At 44.2% G+C, this 14,807-nt stretch overlaps 4 protein-coding genes across 5 annotated transcripts; 1 reads left to right on the top strand and 3 right to left on the bottom strand.

Annotated features, from left to right (window-relative positions):
- Positions 1–1,591: 1,591 nt before the first annotated feature.
- LOC148379305 (uncharacterized) lies at positions 1,592–4,869 on the bottom strand. Of its 2 annotated transcripts, none has more exons than XM_088366295.1 (5): positions 4,449–4,771; positions 3,386–3,664; positions 2,843–3,085; positions 2,306–2,578; positions 1,592–2,109 (listed from the first exon to the last, which is right to left on the bottom strand). In XM_088366295.1, the coding sequence occupies exons 1-5, from the start codon at positions 4,504–4,506 to the stop codon at positions 1,913–1,915; spliced, it is 1,050 nt and encodes a 349-aa protein (XP_088222421.1). In that variant the 5' UTR covers positions 4,507–4,771; the 3' UTR covers positions 1,592–1,912. The 2 variants fall into 2 exon arrangements, with proteins under 2 accessions (XP_088222421.1, XP_088222422.1); XM_088366296.1 differs by having other exon boundaries at positions 1,855–2,109; positions 2,272–2,578; positions 4,449–4,869.
- Positions 4,870–5,254: 385 nt separating this feature from the next.
- Positions 5,255–11,025, bottom strand: tm7sf3 (transmembrane 7 superfamily member 3). Its single transcript, XM_088366293.1, has 12 exons — positions 10,781–11,025; positions 9,888–10,042; positions 8,835–8,985; positions 8,377–8,497; positions 8,056–8,227; positions 7,809–7,986; positions 7,655–7,741; positions 7,303–7,383; positions 7,091–7,243; positions 6,865–6,965; positions 6,642–6,804; positions 5,255–6,578 (listed from the first exon to the last, which is right to left on the bottom strand). The coding sequence occupies exons 1-12, from the start codon at positions 10,839–10,841 to the stop codon at positions 6,325–6,327; spliced, it is 1,677 nt and encodes a 558-aa protein (XP_088222419.1). The 5' UTR covers positions 10,842–11,025; the 3' UTR covers positions 5,255–6,324.
- Positions 11,026–11,418: 393 nt separating this feature from the next.
- Positions 11,419–13,057, bottom strand: fgfr1op2 (FGFR1 oncogene partner 2). Its single transcript, XM_088366301.1, has 6 exons — positions 12,749–13,057; positions 12,466–12,602; positions 12,284–12,401; positions 12,066–12,208; positions 11,888–12,001; positions 11,419–11,822 (listed from the first exon to the last, which is right to left on the bottom strand). The coding sequence occupies exons 1-6, from the start codon at positions 12,771–12,773 to the stop codon at positions 11,682–11,684; spliced, it is 678 nt and encodes a 225-aa protein (XP_088222427.1). The 5' UTR covers positions 12,774–13,057; the 3' UTR covers positions 11,419–11,681.
- A 111-nt stretch (positions 13,058–13,168) lies between these two features.
- Positions 13,169–14,375, top strand: med21 (mediator complex subunit 21). Its single transcript, XM_088366302.1, has 4 exons — positions 13,169–13,309; positions 13,398–13,512; positions 13,742–13,842; positions 13,909–14,375. Exons 1-4 carry the CDS (start codon positions 13,268–13,270, stop codon positions 14,086–14,088), a joined length of 438 nt encoding a protein of 145 aa, XP_088222428.1. The 5' UTR covers positions 13,169–13,267; the 3' UTR covers positions 14,089–14,375.
- Positions 14,376–14,807: the final 432 nt, after the last annotated feature.

Genomic DNA, 14,807 nt, shown 5'->3' with positions numbered 1-14,807 from the left:
GTTGTTTTCTAATAAACGGGTGAAAATCCACCTCGACTGCATTTTCAATTCTTGCGGTGGATCAATTCAAGTGTGTGTGCATTTGAACACATTTCCTCCTTGCCCGAAATACGACGTCGATTTGTTTGATTTCCAATTCAAGTGGTTATTCATCGAAACAACAATTCTGCTGAATGAAAACATCAGCGACTCCCGGAATGAATGCAAGTCGAAGTCGAAGTCTGGCCCCTTTGACACGTTCTCAATAGGGTTCAGTGTAACGTGCTGCCATCTTGCGGAAAGTGTGCAACACTGCAAGCGAATGAATTGACTTCCAAGTCGGGCGACGCAAACTGTCACTGCCACATTCTGCTCCCTTTTTGCACCCTCTCAGCAGGGTTCAATGTGACGTGCTGCCATCTTGCGGAAAGTGTGCAACACTGCAAGCGAATGAATTGACTTCCAAGTCGGGCGACGCAAACTGTCACTGCCACCTTCTGCTCCCTTTTTGCACCCTCTCAGCAGGGTTCAATGTGACGTGGTGCCATCTTGCGGAAAGTGTGCAACACTGCAAGCGAATGAATCGAACTCCAAGTCGGGCGACGCAAACTGTCACTGCCACCTTCTGCTCCCTTTTTGCACCCTCTCAGCAGGGTTCAATGTGACGTGCTGCCATCTTGCGGAAAGTGTGCAACACTGCAGGGTATCCCAAATGCCGCCAGTAGGAACGCGAATGACGGGTGTAAACAAAGCGTTGTGCGATTTTTTTTTTTTTTTTTCTTGTTGTCTTGTGCTAAAGATGGTGATTACAAACGTCAAAAGGCACGCGAGTTTATACATATCGATCGATCTATTGTTGGATCTCTTTTTTGACGTTGCAAATATCTGTGGATTCTTTTCTAGAAAAACACTTGTTTGTGTCGCATGACTGACACTGCGGATGGAATTATAAAGGCGAGCGCATGTACCCGAGTACATAGTCTGTTTTAAAAAAAGAAAGACCCGATATGGAGTCTGTTTTAAAAAAAGAAAGAAAGAAGAGACACGTTTTGACAATGTCTTCTTATCGCAGTCTTAAATGACACCTAAACACCATGAGGCTGGGATGTTGATCGAAGACAATCTCAATAGACAGTAGCGTACTAGGCCTAAGTGTTTATTAAAAACCAAGACACTTGATTCCTCCAATACTCCTCCTATATATGCGCTTGCGTGCCCACAATCGCGGTCATTGTGCTTTTTCGAGTCGTTTCGTAATGAGTTGGGTTGGATGTGTTTTTGTTAGCATCGATTTCTCCTCCCAAATACATGAGATGGTGATCATTTAGCGCAACAAATATCACTTTTGCACTTGAAGCACAGTTACACATACAAATTGTCGATGATTCTTGTCAATGTTTCAATTGAAATTGACAATAAAGCGGACTTTGACTTTGAATTCTTCCAAAGTGCTATTTGGTCTGTCATATTAGCGAGAGGGAGCTGCAATCATTCTTAGTAAGGCTTTCTTCATGAAAGCAAAGACATTTCTTGCATCTCCCAATTTCCTTCAGCCTTTTTCCTCTTCATTTGACGACTTTATTGAAAGCAGGGAAAAAATGACATTCAAAACAAAGATTGACCCTTTATTGAATGGAGGGGGGAAAAATACAGACAATCGAGCAGCAAAAAGCAGCGTTGAGTTCAACCGATCAAAGGAAAAGCAAATCAAACTCCATGAGCTTAATCAATGACTAAATGCGCCAAAACTTACTTACTAACTAAATGCGCCTACAGTGGCAAATGTAAGCTTGCTTAATCGACGACTAAATGCGCCTATGGTGGCAAATCAATGGTAGTAGATAGAATGCATGCATGCAGAGAGACCAATCAATGGCTGGTATGGGCGGGCGCTGGCTGGCTTTTTCTGCCTCCACCTTCAGCTTGCTGTCTTCTAGGCGGCCAGCTGAAGAAGCAGCAGATGCACCAGGGTGACTGTCACCAGCAGAGCAGGTGAGTAGGACAGGCCGCCGCCGCCGGCCGTAGTGGTGAGGTCCTCATTTCCCTTGTTCTTAGTTGCCGGCCTTTCGGTGGTGGTTGGCTTGCTGGTGCCCTTGTCGTCATGGTTTTTCTTCCCGTTGTTAGGGTTTGCTGAATGAGAGAATGGCAATTGGAAAAGGTCAGCTGGCAACGTTTGAACTCGCCGCGCGGTACTGCGATTTGTAAAACAAAAAGTGCTGCTGAATGGGCTAGCTTATTGGTGGGTTTCCACTGCCAATGAAATGCAAAATCAAAGCTTTTCGGCTCTCGTACCAGTGAGTGGATTGTCCTGCAACATCAAACTCACTCAGAATGCTGACAACGAAGGTCACACTCTTGGAGTTGTAGGTGGCCTTGTAGCGTCCCTTGTCGGGTGTTGCCAGGGACAAGAGTTTCAGACCTTCATCCTTAGGTCCTACTTTCTGGCTGCCCGAGGGCAAACTGCCTCCCTCTTTCTCCCATTCGACCTTAGAAGAGTCGGTAACTACTTCTGAGATTCTCAATTTGAAGGGTTTTTCCAGCTCGCCACTGCACGCCACGCTATTTCCGTCTGCTGTGCCGGTGCCAAAGCAGTCGGCCACTGCCAGCACAAGAAAAGCAGATGTACATTCTGGTAACACGGGATGGATTGTGAGTGTACATTTAGCAAAATTGTTTGGTCAGCATTTGGCTAAGGTGCTGTCATGTGCACCCTCTAGTTTTTCTGACTTGCTCTTTTGTGGCTTGCCAGGAGAATCCAAGCCTGCAAATGTGTGCGCGCGCGCGCGTGATTGTGCCTATGTCAAGATACGATGCGCTTTTAAAAAGCTTTCGCGTGGCGAGCGGCTTTCCTGCAACATCAAACCTTGGACGGAAAACTTTTCATTGTTTGTGCCGCCCGTGTACTCTGCATCGTCTTCGACGTCGTCCAGGTTCTTGATCGTCAGGGTAGCCTCGGTGACTGGACCCTCGTACTTATCTCCAACCTTAACGGTTTCGGTCCCCTTCTTCCAGTTGCCAGTTCCGTCTTTGAGCCCCAACTTGATGCTGCCACCCTTCTTGCCCTTGCATATCGCAGGTGTGCTGGTGTCACCGATGCAGTCCACCACTGCCAGCACAAGAAAAGCAGAATCACTCACTCTGGCCTGTGCGCACGGAGCAAAGACTGTGGCGCTAAGTGGACCCTTTGAAAAGGAGGCCGAGATGTTTTTGGTCACATTTTGGACATTTTTCTCCAACTTTTCAACTCCTGAGCATAAGAGACTTTGCCTGTGTGGAGTGTGTGCGTGTTGTCCCTGTGGGCGTGCCTTCCCCCCCGCCCCGCCCCCCAACACATTCCTAAAACATGCAAAGGAAACGGTGCGCAAGAAGCTTTCGTGCGGCCAGCGGCTGTCATGCAACATCTAACCTTTGACCTTGAAGCTTTGCGCTGGTGTGAGGTCTTTGGTTTTGTACTCCCCGTCGTCAGTTGTTTCCAGCTTCAGGATCGTCAGAGAACTTGGTGCTGTACTTCCCACTGTGTATTTGGAAGCGTTCGTAGTGGTGAGGTCCTCACTTCCCTTCTGCCACTGGCTGACTGCGGTTTGTGAATTGACGTTCAATTTGACCGATCCGCCCTTCTTGCCGTTGCACGGCACAACGGTGCCAGCAGTGTTGCCCGTGCATTCTGGTGTCGTGTCCGCCAGCACTACAAAAGCAGAAGAGGGCAAAGTATCACCCACTCTGGTCTGGTCTGGTCTGTGTGCAAAGTACACATTTGAGGAAAGAAAGTTTGACGCTATTTTCACTTCTGAATATGAACTTTGCTGCCATTGTAAATTGTTGTCTTTGTTCGACCAAATTGAATGTTTTCTATGGGCGCTTTGAAATGCTGCGTCAAACAAAAACCAAGGAAGGGAAGCTATTCCGACGACGTTTGGTTTGAAAATGCAAAATGTGATGATTATTAGCCTTTTGTTCTTGTCAACAAACAAAATCTATCCGAAATATACCGATTGCAATGAAAGTGGCTAGCAATGTTTTGTTTTCAAGAGGTTTTCTTTGAAATCAAGGTAACGCATTGGAATGGTCTATAGTCCAAAAACGCCATGTTGGGTTGGAAAATGTATCCTGTGACTGACTCCCTGTAGTTGTTGGGACAAACAAGCATCGGAATTCATTCCCAATAGTTTGCAGGAGTGATTTGGATTTATTATTTTTTTTTTTTAAACATAGGCTTTCCTTGAAATCAAGGGAACACGCTATCTCGATTCAAAACAACGCCGTGTTCTGTTTGAAAATGAAAACTGCATTTCGATTTGTTCACAACCATCCGAATTTCTTCTTTCGAGCGAGTGTATAAGTAAAGTGATGTGGCAGAGGGGAAAAAAGCAAGCGAGGCTTGCGCCAACATGAGCGCCCACTTTTATTCATGCGCCTAAAAGCTTGCGCAAAATGCTCAGCAACGTCGTCATTGAATTCAACGGCCTTACCTTGGCCAAATTGCTCGCTGTACACGAGCACCAAGCACAGCAGCTTGGAGAAGTTCATCTTCTTTCGAGGATGACTAGGAAGGGAGGGAGCGTTCGGACCTGCTGGAGCTGGAGCTGGAGCTGCGTGGAGCGCTGCGAGCAGGCGAATCCACTGAACCAAACGAGCGGAAAGAACTCCCTCCTACAACGCTCTCTCTCGATCGCCGTCATCTTCAGAGGCGCCTTTAAAGTTTGCACATTTGTTGCTCGTTCATTGGCTGCATTTGGGAACTTTATGACGAGTGCGTGCGTGCGTGCGTGCGTGCGTGATACACGTCGCACGCAAAAGCAAAAGCGGCCGCGGAACCGTCTAGAAGCCCCTTTGCCTTACGCCACACAGCTGCTTGCTCGTCTCCTTGAAGTCTTTACTTTCGTCTGTCATAACTGCTGCTGCGGTTCCGAGTCACGACGAATCCGAATTCAGAATCCTTTTTATTCTTTTCCGACTCCACCGAGCAGATAGAGCCGTCTCCTCGACATTCAAGTGGCCCTTATGCCGGTCGTGCCTTTAGTGGCAGTCGTAGAAATCGTCGCTACCAAAAAGACAGCCGAGGCAGCCATTTTTTAAGGGGGGGGAGGAAAAAAAAAAATCACAATGACGAGACGATCGTGGACACACTCAAAGACCATAAAGGAATGGAACGTCACTGAAATAGCCTCGATGGTTCACTCGATGGTGGCGCGGCTTGTTTTACTTTCGTGAGATGTGCACATCGTAAGCCCGAAATCGTTTGGACACGATTGTGGAAGCAATGCACAAGCCATCATTCGGAAACAATTCGAAACGAAACGATTTTATTGTAACAATATTGGAGAGGGGATTCATTACGACGCTCCCTTGTCCATCGTCACAAGGCAATTGGTTTTCCCTGCATGCTTTGTTGACCTTCAAGTCATTCTACAAATGAATGTTTGTTTGGGTTTTATCTTTGTTTTTTTAATTCAAAAATACAGCACGTGACAAGAATGGCTTCGAGCATAATGAAATACAAACGGTAACCATGATGCAAGAGCAAATAAAAAGCAATGAAAGAAAAGATCATCAAAATACAATCCAAATAGAATTCCAATCAAATTAGGTCGAGCTTTTCACGTCACATGCAAGCGCCAGTTACCACGACAAGATGACTACAATTTGTGTTTTTATAAATCGAAGGCTCTTCAAAAAGGAAACAAATCTATCTATCTATCTATCTATCTATCTATCTATCTATCTATCTATCTATCTATCTATCTATCTATCTATCTATCTATCTATCCATCTATCCATCTATCCATCTATCCATCTATCCATCCATCCATCCATCCATCCATCCATCCATCCATCCATCCATCCATCCATCCATCCATCCATTGTTTCCCAACTAGCCCGTTTTTCTTACTCACTCACCTTTTTTTGTTTTACTGGTGCATTTTAAAGTATTTATTTAAATGAAAGGTTATGCCAGAGTTTTAAAACCATCCACGACTGCTGATACAAAATGTGCTATTTTGTGTTATAGTGCAAATAGACGAGTGCAGTGACCAAAGCATGAAAACCTACAATGTCATTATTATTATTATTATTCTGTCGTTCGGTTTCCTTCAGTTCATTTTCAGTAATGCTGTTCTTGATTCGTACATAGTCAACAAAACAACGAGGGTCATTCTTTGTAAAACACCTTCACCCCTCAGATTTCCTTCCAAATTTGAGCTGTAGTGGAAGAAAAAGACGGAATGCAAAAGCTTCCACCGTTTGAAGTTCTTGATTGATTTGACACGGAACGACCTTCCTCGCTACTTGAACGTCCAACACGACGTGGCGCTCGAACGCAACCCAGCTGTGGTTGGCTGGTCTCTAAAGCAAAAGCGGCGTGTGCTCTCCGGCCGGCTCCATCCGCCTGGTGAGCTGCCGCGCTCTGGCCAGGAGGCGGTTGGGCAGCGGCGGGAAGTGATGGCTCGGGTCCAGCACGTTAGTCTTGCGCCGTTCGCGCTCCTGCAGCCACATGAGGTACGGGCTGGGCGGGAAGAAAGGACGTGTGCGTTCCCGGTACAGCTGCAGGACGATGCCGGTGAAGCCCAGCACCACCCAGACGGTGATCATGATGTAGTCTAGACAAAAGAAAACCACAATTTAATATTTGTCGAGAGAACGGTTCACATTTACGAACTCACCGATGGTTTGGAACGGCACGTCGGTGAACGCGGCGCTGAAGTTGTTGTTGAGCAAGCGCTTGAGGATGTTGAGTGTGATGTAAGAGAGGCTGGTGTAGATGTAAGCGTTCACCGCCAGGATGACGGCGTAGGCGCCGATGACGCCGCAGGTCGTGATGTTCCCCTGATGAGAGAAGGAGCCAATGGAAACGCTCCGATCCCACAGCCATGACATCACAGTTACCTCTCGGGGCCAACGCATGAAGAAGAGCGGGACCATGATCATGATGCTGCAGAAGGTCACCCAGAAAACGGCGTCGGAGCGCCTGAACACATCAAGGTCACCTGAAAGAAGATGAAATATAATCCTGAGTGGAGTTCCGCACGGATCAGTACTTGGTCCTCTATTGTTTGGATATTATACAAACATGAGTTTGAACTCTTGTGAGGAATTGAGTATGAGTTCCTACCGAGGGGAGTGAAGAGGACGGTGGCGGCGAGCAAGAATCCGAGCATCAGGCCGACCACCACCACGCAGGCGAAGACAGAACCGAAGCGCCACCAGCTCATCACCAGGAGGACGCCGCCCACCACGCCGATCACCGTCGACACGGCCAGCCGGACTGCGAAAAGCGAGACGCTTAGAACGTGGCGACGACGTGAATGGACGGAAACAACTCACTGTCGTAATCCAGTCCGGTGGTCCTGGTGATGAGGACGAAGAAGAAGAAGGCGGAAAAGCTGAAGCCCATACAAAACAACTCTGTATGAGAAGAAGAGCTGTTAAGAAATCCACAATATTCCAGACGAGACAAAAAAAAAAACTGTCACATTGGAGACAAGTGGATGGCTAATCATGGGTTCATTTTGGACATAATACAACATCACATGCAGGAGACCACATGACAATATTGCCAATACAGTATTGTTCAAGTATTTGTAGCTTTGGCGCCCTCTAGTGGCGTCTTACTATATGGAAAACAAACTCATTTGTCAATGGCAAATTAAATATAAAGTGAAGTTAAAGCGCTCACCAGATTTGAAGAATCGATGCCCAAAAAAGCAGACGAACAGCCCGGCTAAGCCGATGATGGTAAAGAAAATTTTTGTGGTTATCTTTCCTGAAAAGACCAAAAAAAAAAATACACAACCTCAGGAATTCCAACCAAAAAAAGTTTTGTGTCATACCCAGCGTTTGACAGCTGTCCAACTTGGAGTTGAAGCTGCAAGCGTACGTGTGGACCGGGACGTAGGAAGCAGACGTATTGAGGACGGGGTCTCGAACGATTACTGAGTAAATAACGCCCTGGCCGGGGATGGAGCTAAAAATAGCCGTAGTCATTTCTGTCGAGGACAGCGTCACAATCTGCAAGGAACGGGAAGACGACTTTAATCCGTGGTTGCGTAATTCTTGTGATTAATCTGGTTTCCGTACAAGTTTCCCGCTCTCCGTCATGCCGTCCACGTCCGCCACGGCCTGGACGGCGCGGAAGAGGCTGGGCTCCGAAAAGTCGTTCTCAGGCAGGAAGTACTGATAAACGTCGTACTGCAGCCGCCAGCGTGTTTCTGTCCCCGTGGATGTGTCGCAGGATGGAGGAGTGCCCCCCCTGGTGGACAAATAAAATTGTGACATTCTTGAGAAACCGCAGCGAATACCGCAAAATCACTTAAGGCGTTAACAACGGAAGAGGAGGCGGCTGAGCACGAGACCACCGCAGAACATGACGCACATGTGAGCTGTCGGCTGCTAGCTTACCTCGCGTATCCCAGGTTAGCTGGCGCGAATTGGATGGTGGTCTCAAAGAGGTTGTAGCGCAGGTAGATGTTGGGGTCCACGTTCAGGTTGAACTCCAAGTTACAGCCTCCGGGTATGGGGTCTAAAACAGGGAGGGGGGGGCGTTGTGACATGTCAGGATGACTTGTGCAGGAAGCACATGATCACCCAGCAGCAAAGATTCAAACTAATAAATAAAAATAAATTAAAATAAATTAATAGAAATAAATAAAAACAATTTAAATTAAATCCAAAATAAAAATAAAATCCCCTAATAAAATTAATCCCTAAATGAAATCAAAATGAACTGACTCCCCTCATCTTATGATGAAAGAACTTCAGCCTTGATTTTTGCAGAAGCGCAAATGCAACTTCCTCACATCTTATGCAACACTACTTTTTCTTTTTTTTTTTTAAGAGCGTCATCATTGATAGCGTACCTGTGCTGGAGAATGGCAGAATGACGCCCGTGCCTGTGACTGCGCTTCCGTCGGCAGAGAAGAGGAACAAAATGAAGGACGTTTGTCCCGGCAGGAGAGGTAACAGGATGCCTGTGTCCGCTGCCGTTGACGACAAACCAAGCACTGGGGTCTAAACAGAAACTCAAAAAGTTGTAATATCACCTTCCGCCACTAGATGGCAGACATCTTTGTTCACATTTAAAATGCAAGACAAAAAAGAACCCAAATAATAGTAAAAATACACAAATTAAGGTCTATCGATCTTTTAAGTCTCGAGTTCAAATCTAATTTGCATATTTTAGCGATAAATCCGCAGTGGCGATTATCACAATCCCGCCTTTGTACAGAGCTTGCCTTGTTTTGGCAACACAACAACAGACGGAAAATTCCCATTTGATCTGGTCTACGCTGAATTTATCCAATGCGACACAGCGGTACTAAGCGGTTACAAGTCACAAGAAATTCTTTTCTCATTCGCTTTGGACTAAAAAATAACCCTCAAGTGGTTTGGTATGAACCATAACAGAAAAATGGATTATTTTTCAAATTAAAGATGGATTAACGCATTTACCACGGCTCAATTTCAAATGATTATGAAATAATGACAACTCTCGCAAATGAGCTTAACTGCTACTTTTAAAATCCACTCTTCATTTGCGTCTGCATACGTTTCTAAACTTGTTTTCCTTTGACCCCCAAAAAAAAAATATACCAGTCTTGGGAAGGTTTCTGGGTCTCGCCCTGTTGTGACCGTTGCGCTCTTAATCATCTGGGAGATGACGCAAGAGTCATGCCTGATCATTTTCTGATGTGATTTTATCTGACGGGTGTTGTTATGACAAATATCCTAACCCGAAAAATAGAAACGTGACCTTGCAAAGAAAGGACAACACTGGAAGACAGCCAGCGCTGTTCTTTCTTCCTTCTCGGCATGTGACCGTTTGTTACCAGAAGAAGACGAGCTTTGTTTGTGAAAAGGCATACTTTGTTCGTTGGGATTCTATTGGGGGGGGGGGGGGGGGGGTGTCTTACGGTGCTATAGGAGAGCGTAACGTTGTGACGTTGCGTGTGGAACTGCACGGTGACATAGGCGACCTCGGCAGGGATCCTGGTGGCGACGGCCTGAAGCGTCTCGTTCCCCGACACGCTGATATTCTGAAAAGCTCCCGGCTGGAAAACCACCCGGTCTGTCACAAGAGAGAAGTCGTGACAATCACATTGTCCGTATCCGACTCAAACTTTATTCAGATTAATTGTGGAAAAAAATGAGACTGTTAATTTCATCTGCGGCAAACTTTTATTGGACTGAGTCCACGTCTTATATTACATTAAGTTCCTTTGGGGTTGAATGAGGTTGAGTTTGTGTTAATTCCTTGTAATCATAGCTCATTGATTTTTCATTTCTCCTAAGGAGACTGAGCCAGCATATCTGAAATCAAAACATTTGACTTTTTTTTTTTTAATATACACACTTAGACAAGTGACTTTGTATCTATTATATGGCAGCTTTAACATAGCTGTGTCTTGCATTTAAAAAGCATGCAAGATGATTTTCTGCCTTATCTCGTCTGACATTTTGCAGGTCAGACTTCTTGCTCTATTTTTTTGTTCTAATTCTGATTTAAGTGGAAGCACGTGAGTCGTGTGAGGGGAGACTTTAACCTTTATAAACACCTGTTTATACTGCTGTGGGGAAAAAAAAGTATTTATACACTGCTGTTATAAAGTACGGGGTCACATAACGTTGATAATCAATCACGATAGATATTGTTAATATGTTAAAAACCAGCACGTTTGATTTAAAAAATCATTTTAAATCTTAAGGAAACAACACAATAGGACTCTTTAAAACAAATCACTTTATCCATTTATTTATAGATTATATTTCTTGTAAATAAGTAAAAGCGTTATTATACTGTACTTACTTTCTTCCTGAGCTTGAACTTCACATATTAAACACAACAGCCAGCAGATCCACCGAGACATTGTTTATCTCCTTTATCGACTCCAATAAGTTTCACAAAAGCTCCCGTCAGTCATTTGTAACCTCGAACTCGTCTATGTTTTTCTAATGAAAGTCCCCGCGGGCGAAAAGGCGACATGCTTTTCTGAGTGACACAACTTCAGTGTTCTGCTCGCTCGCCCCGTCTTCGACTCTCGCGGAGGTCTGTGAAGGCGCCCTGTGCGAGATTTGTGAAGTCGCGCGATACTTTGCTTCAAAACGCCCACTATTTTCGTTTAATAAGTAAATGATCAAAATGGACACATTTGATGAATAATACGCGACAGCTAAATAAATGCAACTGAATATTTTTAAAACAATTTATTTTTATTGTCCACATATCAGCCTATTCACTGACATTAAAAACGTATGCATCGTGAAGTCACATATCTACATCAAAATTTTGCATTTAAATTTTTATTCTGATTGAAATAGTTAAAAATATTTATTACTGTGGTTTTAGTTTAGAACGTTTATTTATTTCACTATTCAGATTTATTAAGGCAGATTAATTTGCTTGTGTTATTGTCTGTCAACCAGAGCAGTGGAAAAAACAAATACTGTGTTTGATAATCATATTTATTTTAGCTCACACAATTTTTTTCAAATCTCACGCACACTTTCAAGTTATTGCAAGTGCCACAGGCTTCACTTGCCACACTGGCCAAGCTAAAAAAAAAAAAAGAAAAGAAATGACAAGTGATTGTTCAATTGCAGCTCTGGAGGAGGGTGATACAGTAGGCATGCACAGGGTGATTGATGGTGGAACCATGGAGGAAAACTGGTGCATCCCAAAGACGTGGAAGCGTGGATAGGAAGTCCAGTTAGCTTTTTTGTAAGGTGGCTTCAGTGTTGGTCAGTGGCGGCGGTGAGAGTGACATGGCTTCTGATGGGTCTTCTCTCTTCAGGATCAGGAAGGCTTCGCGACTGATTCCGAGCAGTTCTCTCAGTCCTTTGTTCTCCAGCTACGGCACAGAAACGTGATGCTATTAATTAGCTTTTAAAGAGAGAAACGGTCCTTCGCTTTTACCTCGAGCCGTTTAATCCTTTCTTCATCTTGACATAGCAGCCCCTCATCCACTTCGATGGCTTTCCTCATCACAGAGGCCATCTCGTTGATTTTGTCAGCGTGCGCTTGCAGCTCCTGTGAAGGGAAATCAAATTATGAGTCGTCTGGCTAGTGCGAGGTTAATCCAGTTTGAACTGACTGTTGTGTGCTGTTCCTTCAGTTGTGTCACAATGGTGGGGTCATCTCGGTTCCTGGCCATGAGCAGCCTGGACCTCTGCTCTTTGTATTTGTTCATGATGAGCCCCAGCGCCGACTGGTGTTCTTCCAATGATGTCCGTAGCTCTGCACAGATAGTAAGAGCAGGATTAGTTAAAACAAACAAAAGTTATAAAATGGCTTACTCTTTTCCATGTAAACCTTTGTTTTCCATCTGGAGAGCTCTAATTTGACGATTTTCCTGTTGGATGCCCAGGATCAGACTGGATCGAGGCCGATGACGTGCAACCTGGTTGAGTGTGTCGATCTCTACTTGATACTGGTAAATTAAAACAAATTAAAAATGATCAATCACTCAAAATTCCCTCAACAAAACACCCTACCTGCTGCATGGCATCCACACGCTTATTTAAAAATGTTGTCTGTTCAATTAACAGCTCTGCAGCGTTGTCATGGTTACGGAGCCGTTCGACCAACGATTTGGCATCGGCCAGGACTTTTTCCAAAGTACAATTCATGTCTGAATAGATACAAACACACTATTAGGAACCAAGAGTGGCGCAAATTGAAGAAGTCTGATATATAAACGAGGCGATCTATTACTAGACCGAGAAGAATACAACACTACAGTTTCTAACTCGGTGGAATCAATAACATCGATATTACCTGGAGAGCTCAAAGTGCAAGACATTAGCTTTTAGCTAGGTTGCTACTTCCTGTTGATATTTGGTAGCTAGCATTAGCTACAGCCACAACCTCGTCCACATAAATAGGTCAAAAATCGTGCCTCCTCGTTCTATTCCAAGTTAACACGTTAAAAATAAAGTCGCGTCGCGGTGGCACGGTTTACAGAGTTGGTTCGTTGTTGAAAAACAGAGTCTTGAAATGATTAACTGGGATTATAACCAACTAAATGTTATCAAGTATCGTCAACTCTTCGGAATTTAATGGCAGCACGCACGTCTCGTATAATCTCGCGTGATTACAAATAGAACTCACAAAACCTTGATAACAAAATATCGCAAAATTATGGAAAATAATAATAAAGCATTGTTCTGTTTTTTGCTACAGTACTGCAGATATAATTTACTATAAATAAATATATTTTTTAATACAAACGATGAAGCACACGGTGGCACTATCGAGTTGAATTTTGCTCACTGATAAACGAAGAAGATAATAAAAATGGCGGATAGGCTAACGCAGCTACAAGATGCTGTCAATTCGGTATGCTATTTCTAAACTTTTATGCATATTTCTGATCCATACCCGATTCGTAAACGTGTTTTAATAACCCATGCAATTGTGTTTGAAGCTTGCAGATCAGTTTTGTAACGCCATCGGTGTCCTGCAACAGTGTGCTCCGCCTGCCTCGTTTAGTAACATTCAGACGTCGATAAACAACGATCAGCCTGCAAACCAAACTGAAGGTGCTTTATTTCTAAAAGTTCTCCATTGCCTTTACTAACTTCTACATTTATATGCAATCGGATAACAGACTAAGCAAACGTGAAACATAGTTAATAAAATATTTAAACAAGTAATTATAGTGTATTGCCCTTCATCACTTCTCAGTTATAAATAACCTTGCATAGTTAAATGCACACTAAATAAGTTACGCTTTACTCAAACAATGAACAAATGTCATTCTACATTTAGAATACGCTCAGCTGTTTGCAGCCCTCATTGCCAGGACAGCTAAAGATGTGGACGTGCTAATTGATTCTTTGCCGAGCGAGGAGTCCACGGCAGCTCTGCAGGTTAGTGGTTAACAGATACAATAATACAAATCGAGATTGTGACACGATTGTGCTTCTATTCACCAGGCGGCCAGTCTGCGGCAACTGGAGGAGGAGAACCACGAGGCGGCGGCCCGTCTGAAAGAGGTGGTCACCCGGGGTGACATGCTGCTGGAGAAGATCCAGAGTGCCCTGGCGGACATTGCACAATCTCAGCTGCGCACCCGCAATGGCGCCCCCAGCCAGACTTCGCCTGCTGAATCCTGACCTGCCATCTTTTTTCACATCTTACTTACCGTATTATTTATAACACTCAGCCACGAGCCTCAAAACCCATGCTGGATCTGTCTGTCGGGTGAAAAAAAAAAAAAAAGCCATATTTGATCACTTCACACTGGTAGACTTGTTTACTTGGGTTGGAAAAAAAATAGTCTGGCTGCAGTTCATTTTTTGTATGTTTTCTATATTGATTTTGTAAATATTTATGACCACGAACTGATGCTATGCTCTAATGGCCATTTTTGGTCAATAAAGTTTGACTAAACAGTTGTTTATCCAAATGTGTTCCTGTAGTTTGTAGCATGCAAGCAAATGTTTACGTTTAAAACTTTCTTCTCTGGAAAAAATAGGAATTGGCATTTTCTTTAGATTTTATTTGCAGTACTTAAATAGCTTTGGGAAAATGTCAAGCTGGAAAAGGAGAAGAGTGATGTGGATCATGTTTGGGGCACCTTCAATAACAACACATTAAGGGGCGACAGAGTTTATTGGCCCAAAAAACTAAAAATAGAAGGCACGTCACAGCTCGGTGGCCAATGTTGACGTTGGACTTTTAAAAAAGCCTTCTGTGCTTAGCACCACACCCAAAATAAAGTGTCAGCAAGTCACGCCCACATCCCCCTCATCCATGCATACTGACATCATTGCTCTTTCATTAAAAAAAAAAGAAGTTGCCCAAATATAGACTTTTCCTAAGCCATTACGTC

Source organism: Syngnathus floridae, chromosome 22 (genome assembly GCF_059516105.1).
Source record: "Syngnathus floridae isolate MCC-2025c chromosome 22, RoL_Sflo_1.0, whole genome shotgun sequence".
NCBI lineage: Eukaryota > Metazoa > Chordata > Actinopteri > Syngnathiformes > Syngnathidae > Syngnathus > Syngnathus floridae.
This window is presented reverse-complemented; position numbering and strand designations above follow the sequence as displayed.

What these genes read in the sequence shown, in the direction of transcription:
- LOC148379305 (XM_088366295.1), bottom strand. Translation starts at nt 4,506, where the DNA reads ATGAACTTCTCCAAGCTGCTGTGCTTGGTGCTCGTGTACAGCGAGCAA. An exon ending in GCAAAGCTTCAAGGTCAAAG is followed by an intron (nt 3,086 to 3,385) that starts GTTAGATGTTGC and finishes TTGTGCTGGCAG; the next exon opens with TGGTGGACTGCATCGGTGAC. An exon ending in TGAAAAGTTTTCCGTCCAAG is followed by an intron (nt 2,579 to 2,842) that starts GTTTGATGTTGC and finishes TTGTGCTGGCAG; the next exon opens with TGGCCGACTGCTTTGGCACC.
- tm7sf3 (XM_088366293.1), bottom strand. Translation starts at nt 10,841, where the DNA reads ATGTCTCGGTGGATCTGCTGGCTGTTGTGTTTAATATGTGAAGTTCAA. An exon ending in GCTAACCTGGGATACGCGAG is followed by an intron (nt 8,228 to 8,376) that starts GTAAGCTAGCAG and finishes TTTGTCCACCAG; the next exon opens with GGGGGGCACTCCTCCATCCT. An exon ending in CACCGGACTGGATTACGACA is followed by an intron (nt 7,244 to 7,302) that starts GTGAGTTGTTTC and finishes CGCTTTTCGCAG; the next exon opens with TCCGGCTGGCCGTGTCGACG.
- fgfr1op2 (XM_088366301.1), bottom strand. Translation starts at nt 12,773, where the DNA reads ATGTCTTGCACTTTGAGCTCTCCAG. An exon ending in TTGCACTTTGAGCTCTCCAG is followed by an intron (nt 12,603 to 12,748) that starts GTAATATCGATG and finishes GTATCTATTCAG; the next exon opens with ACATGAATTGTACTTTGGAA. An exon ending in TCTCCAGATGGAAAACAAAG is followed by an intron (nt 12,209 to 12,283) that starts GTTTACATGGAA and finishes CTATCTGTGCAG; the next exon opens with AGCTACGGACATCATTGGAA.
- med21 (XM_088366302.1), top strand. Translation starts at nt 13,268, where the DNA reads ATGGCGGATAGGCTAACGCAGCTACAAGATGCTGTCAATTCG. An exon ending in TACAAGATGCTGTCAATTCG is followed by an intron (nt 13,310 to 13,397) that starts GTATGCTATTTC and finishes TTGTGTTTGAAG; the next exon opens with CTTGCAGATCAGTTTTGTAA. An exon ending in AGTCCACGGCAGCTCTGCAG is followed by an intron (nt 13,843 to 13,908) that starts GTTAGTGGTTAA and finishes TCTATTCACCAG; the next exon opens with GCGGCCAGTCTGCGGCAACT.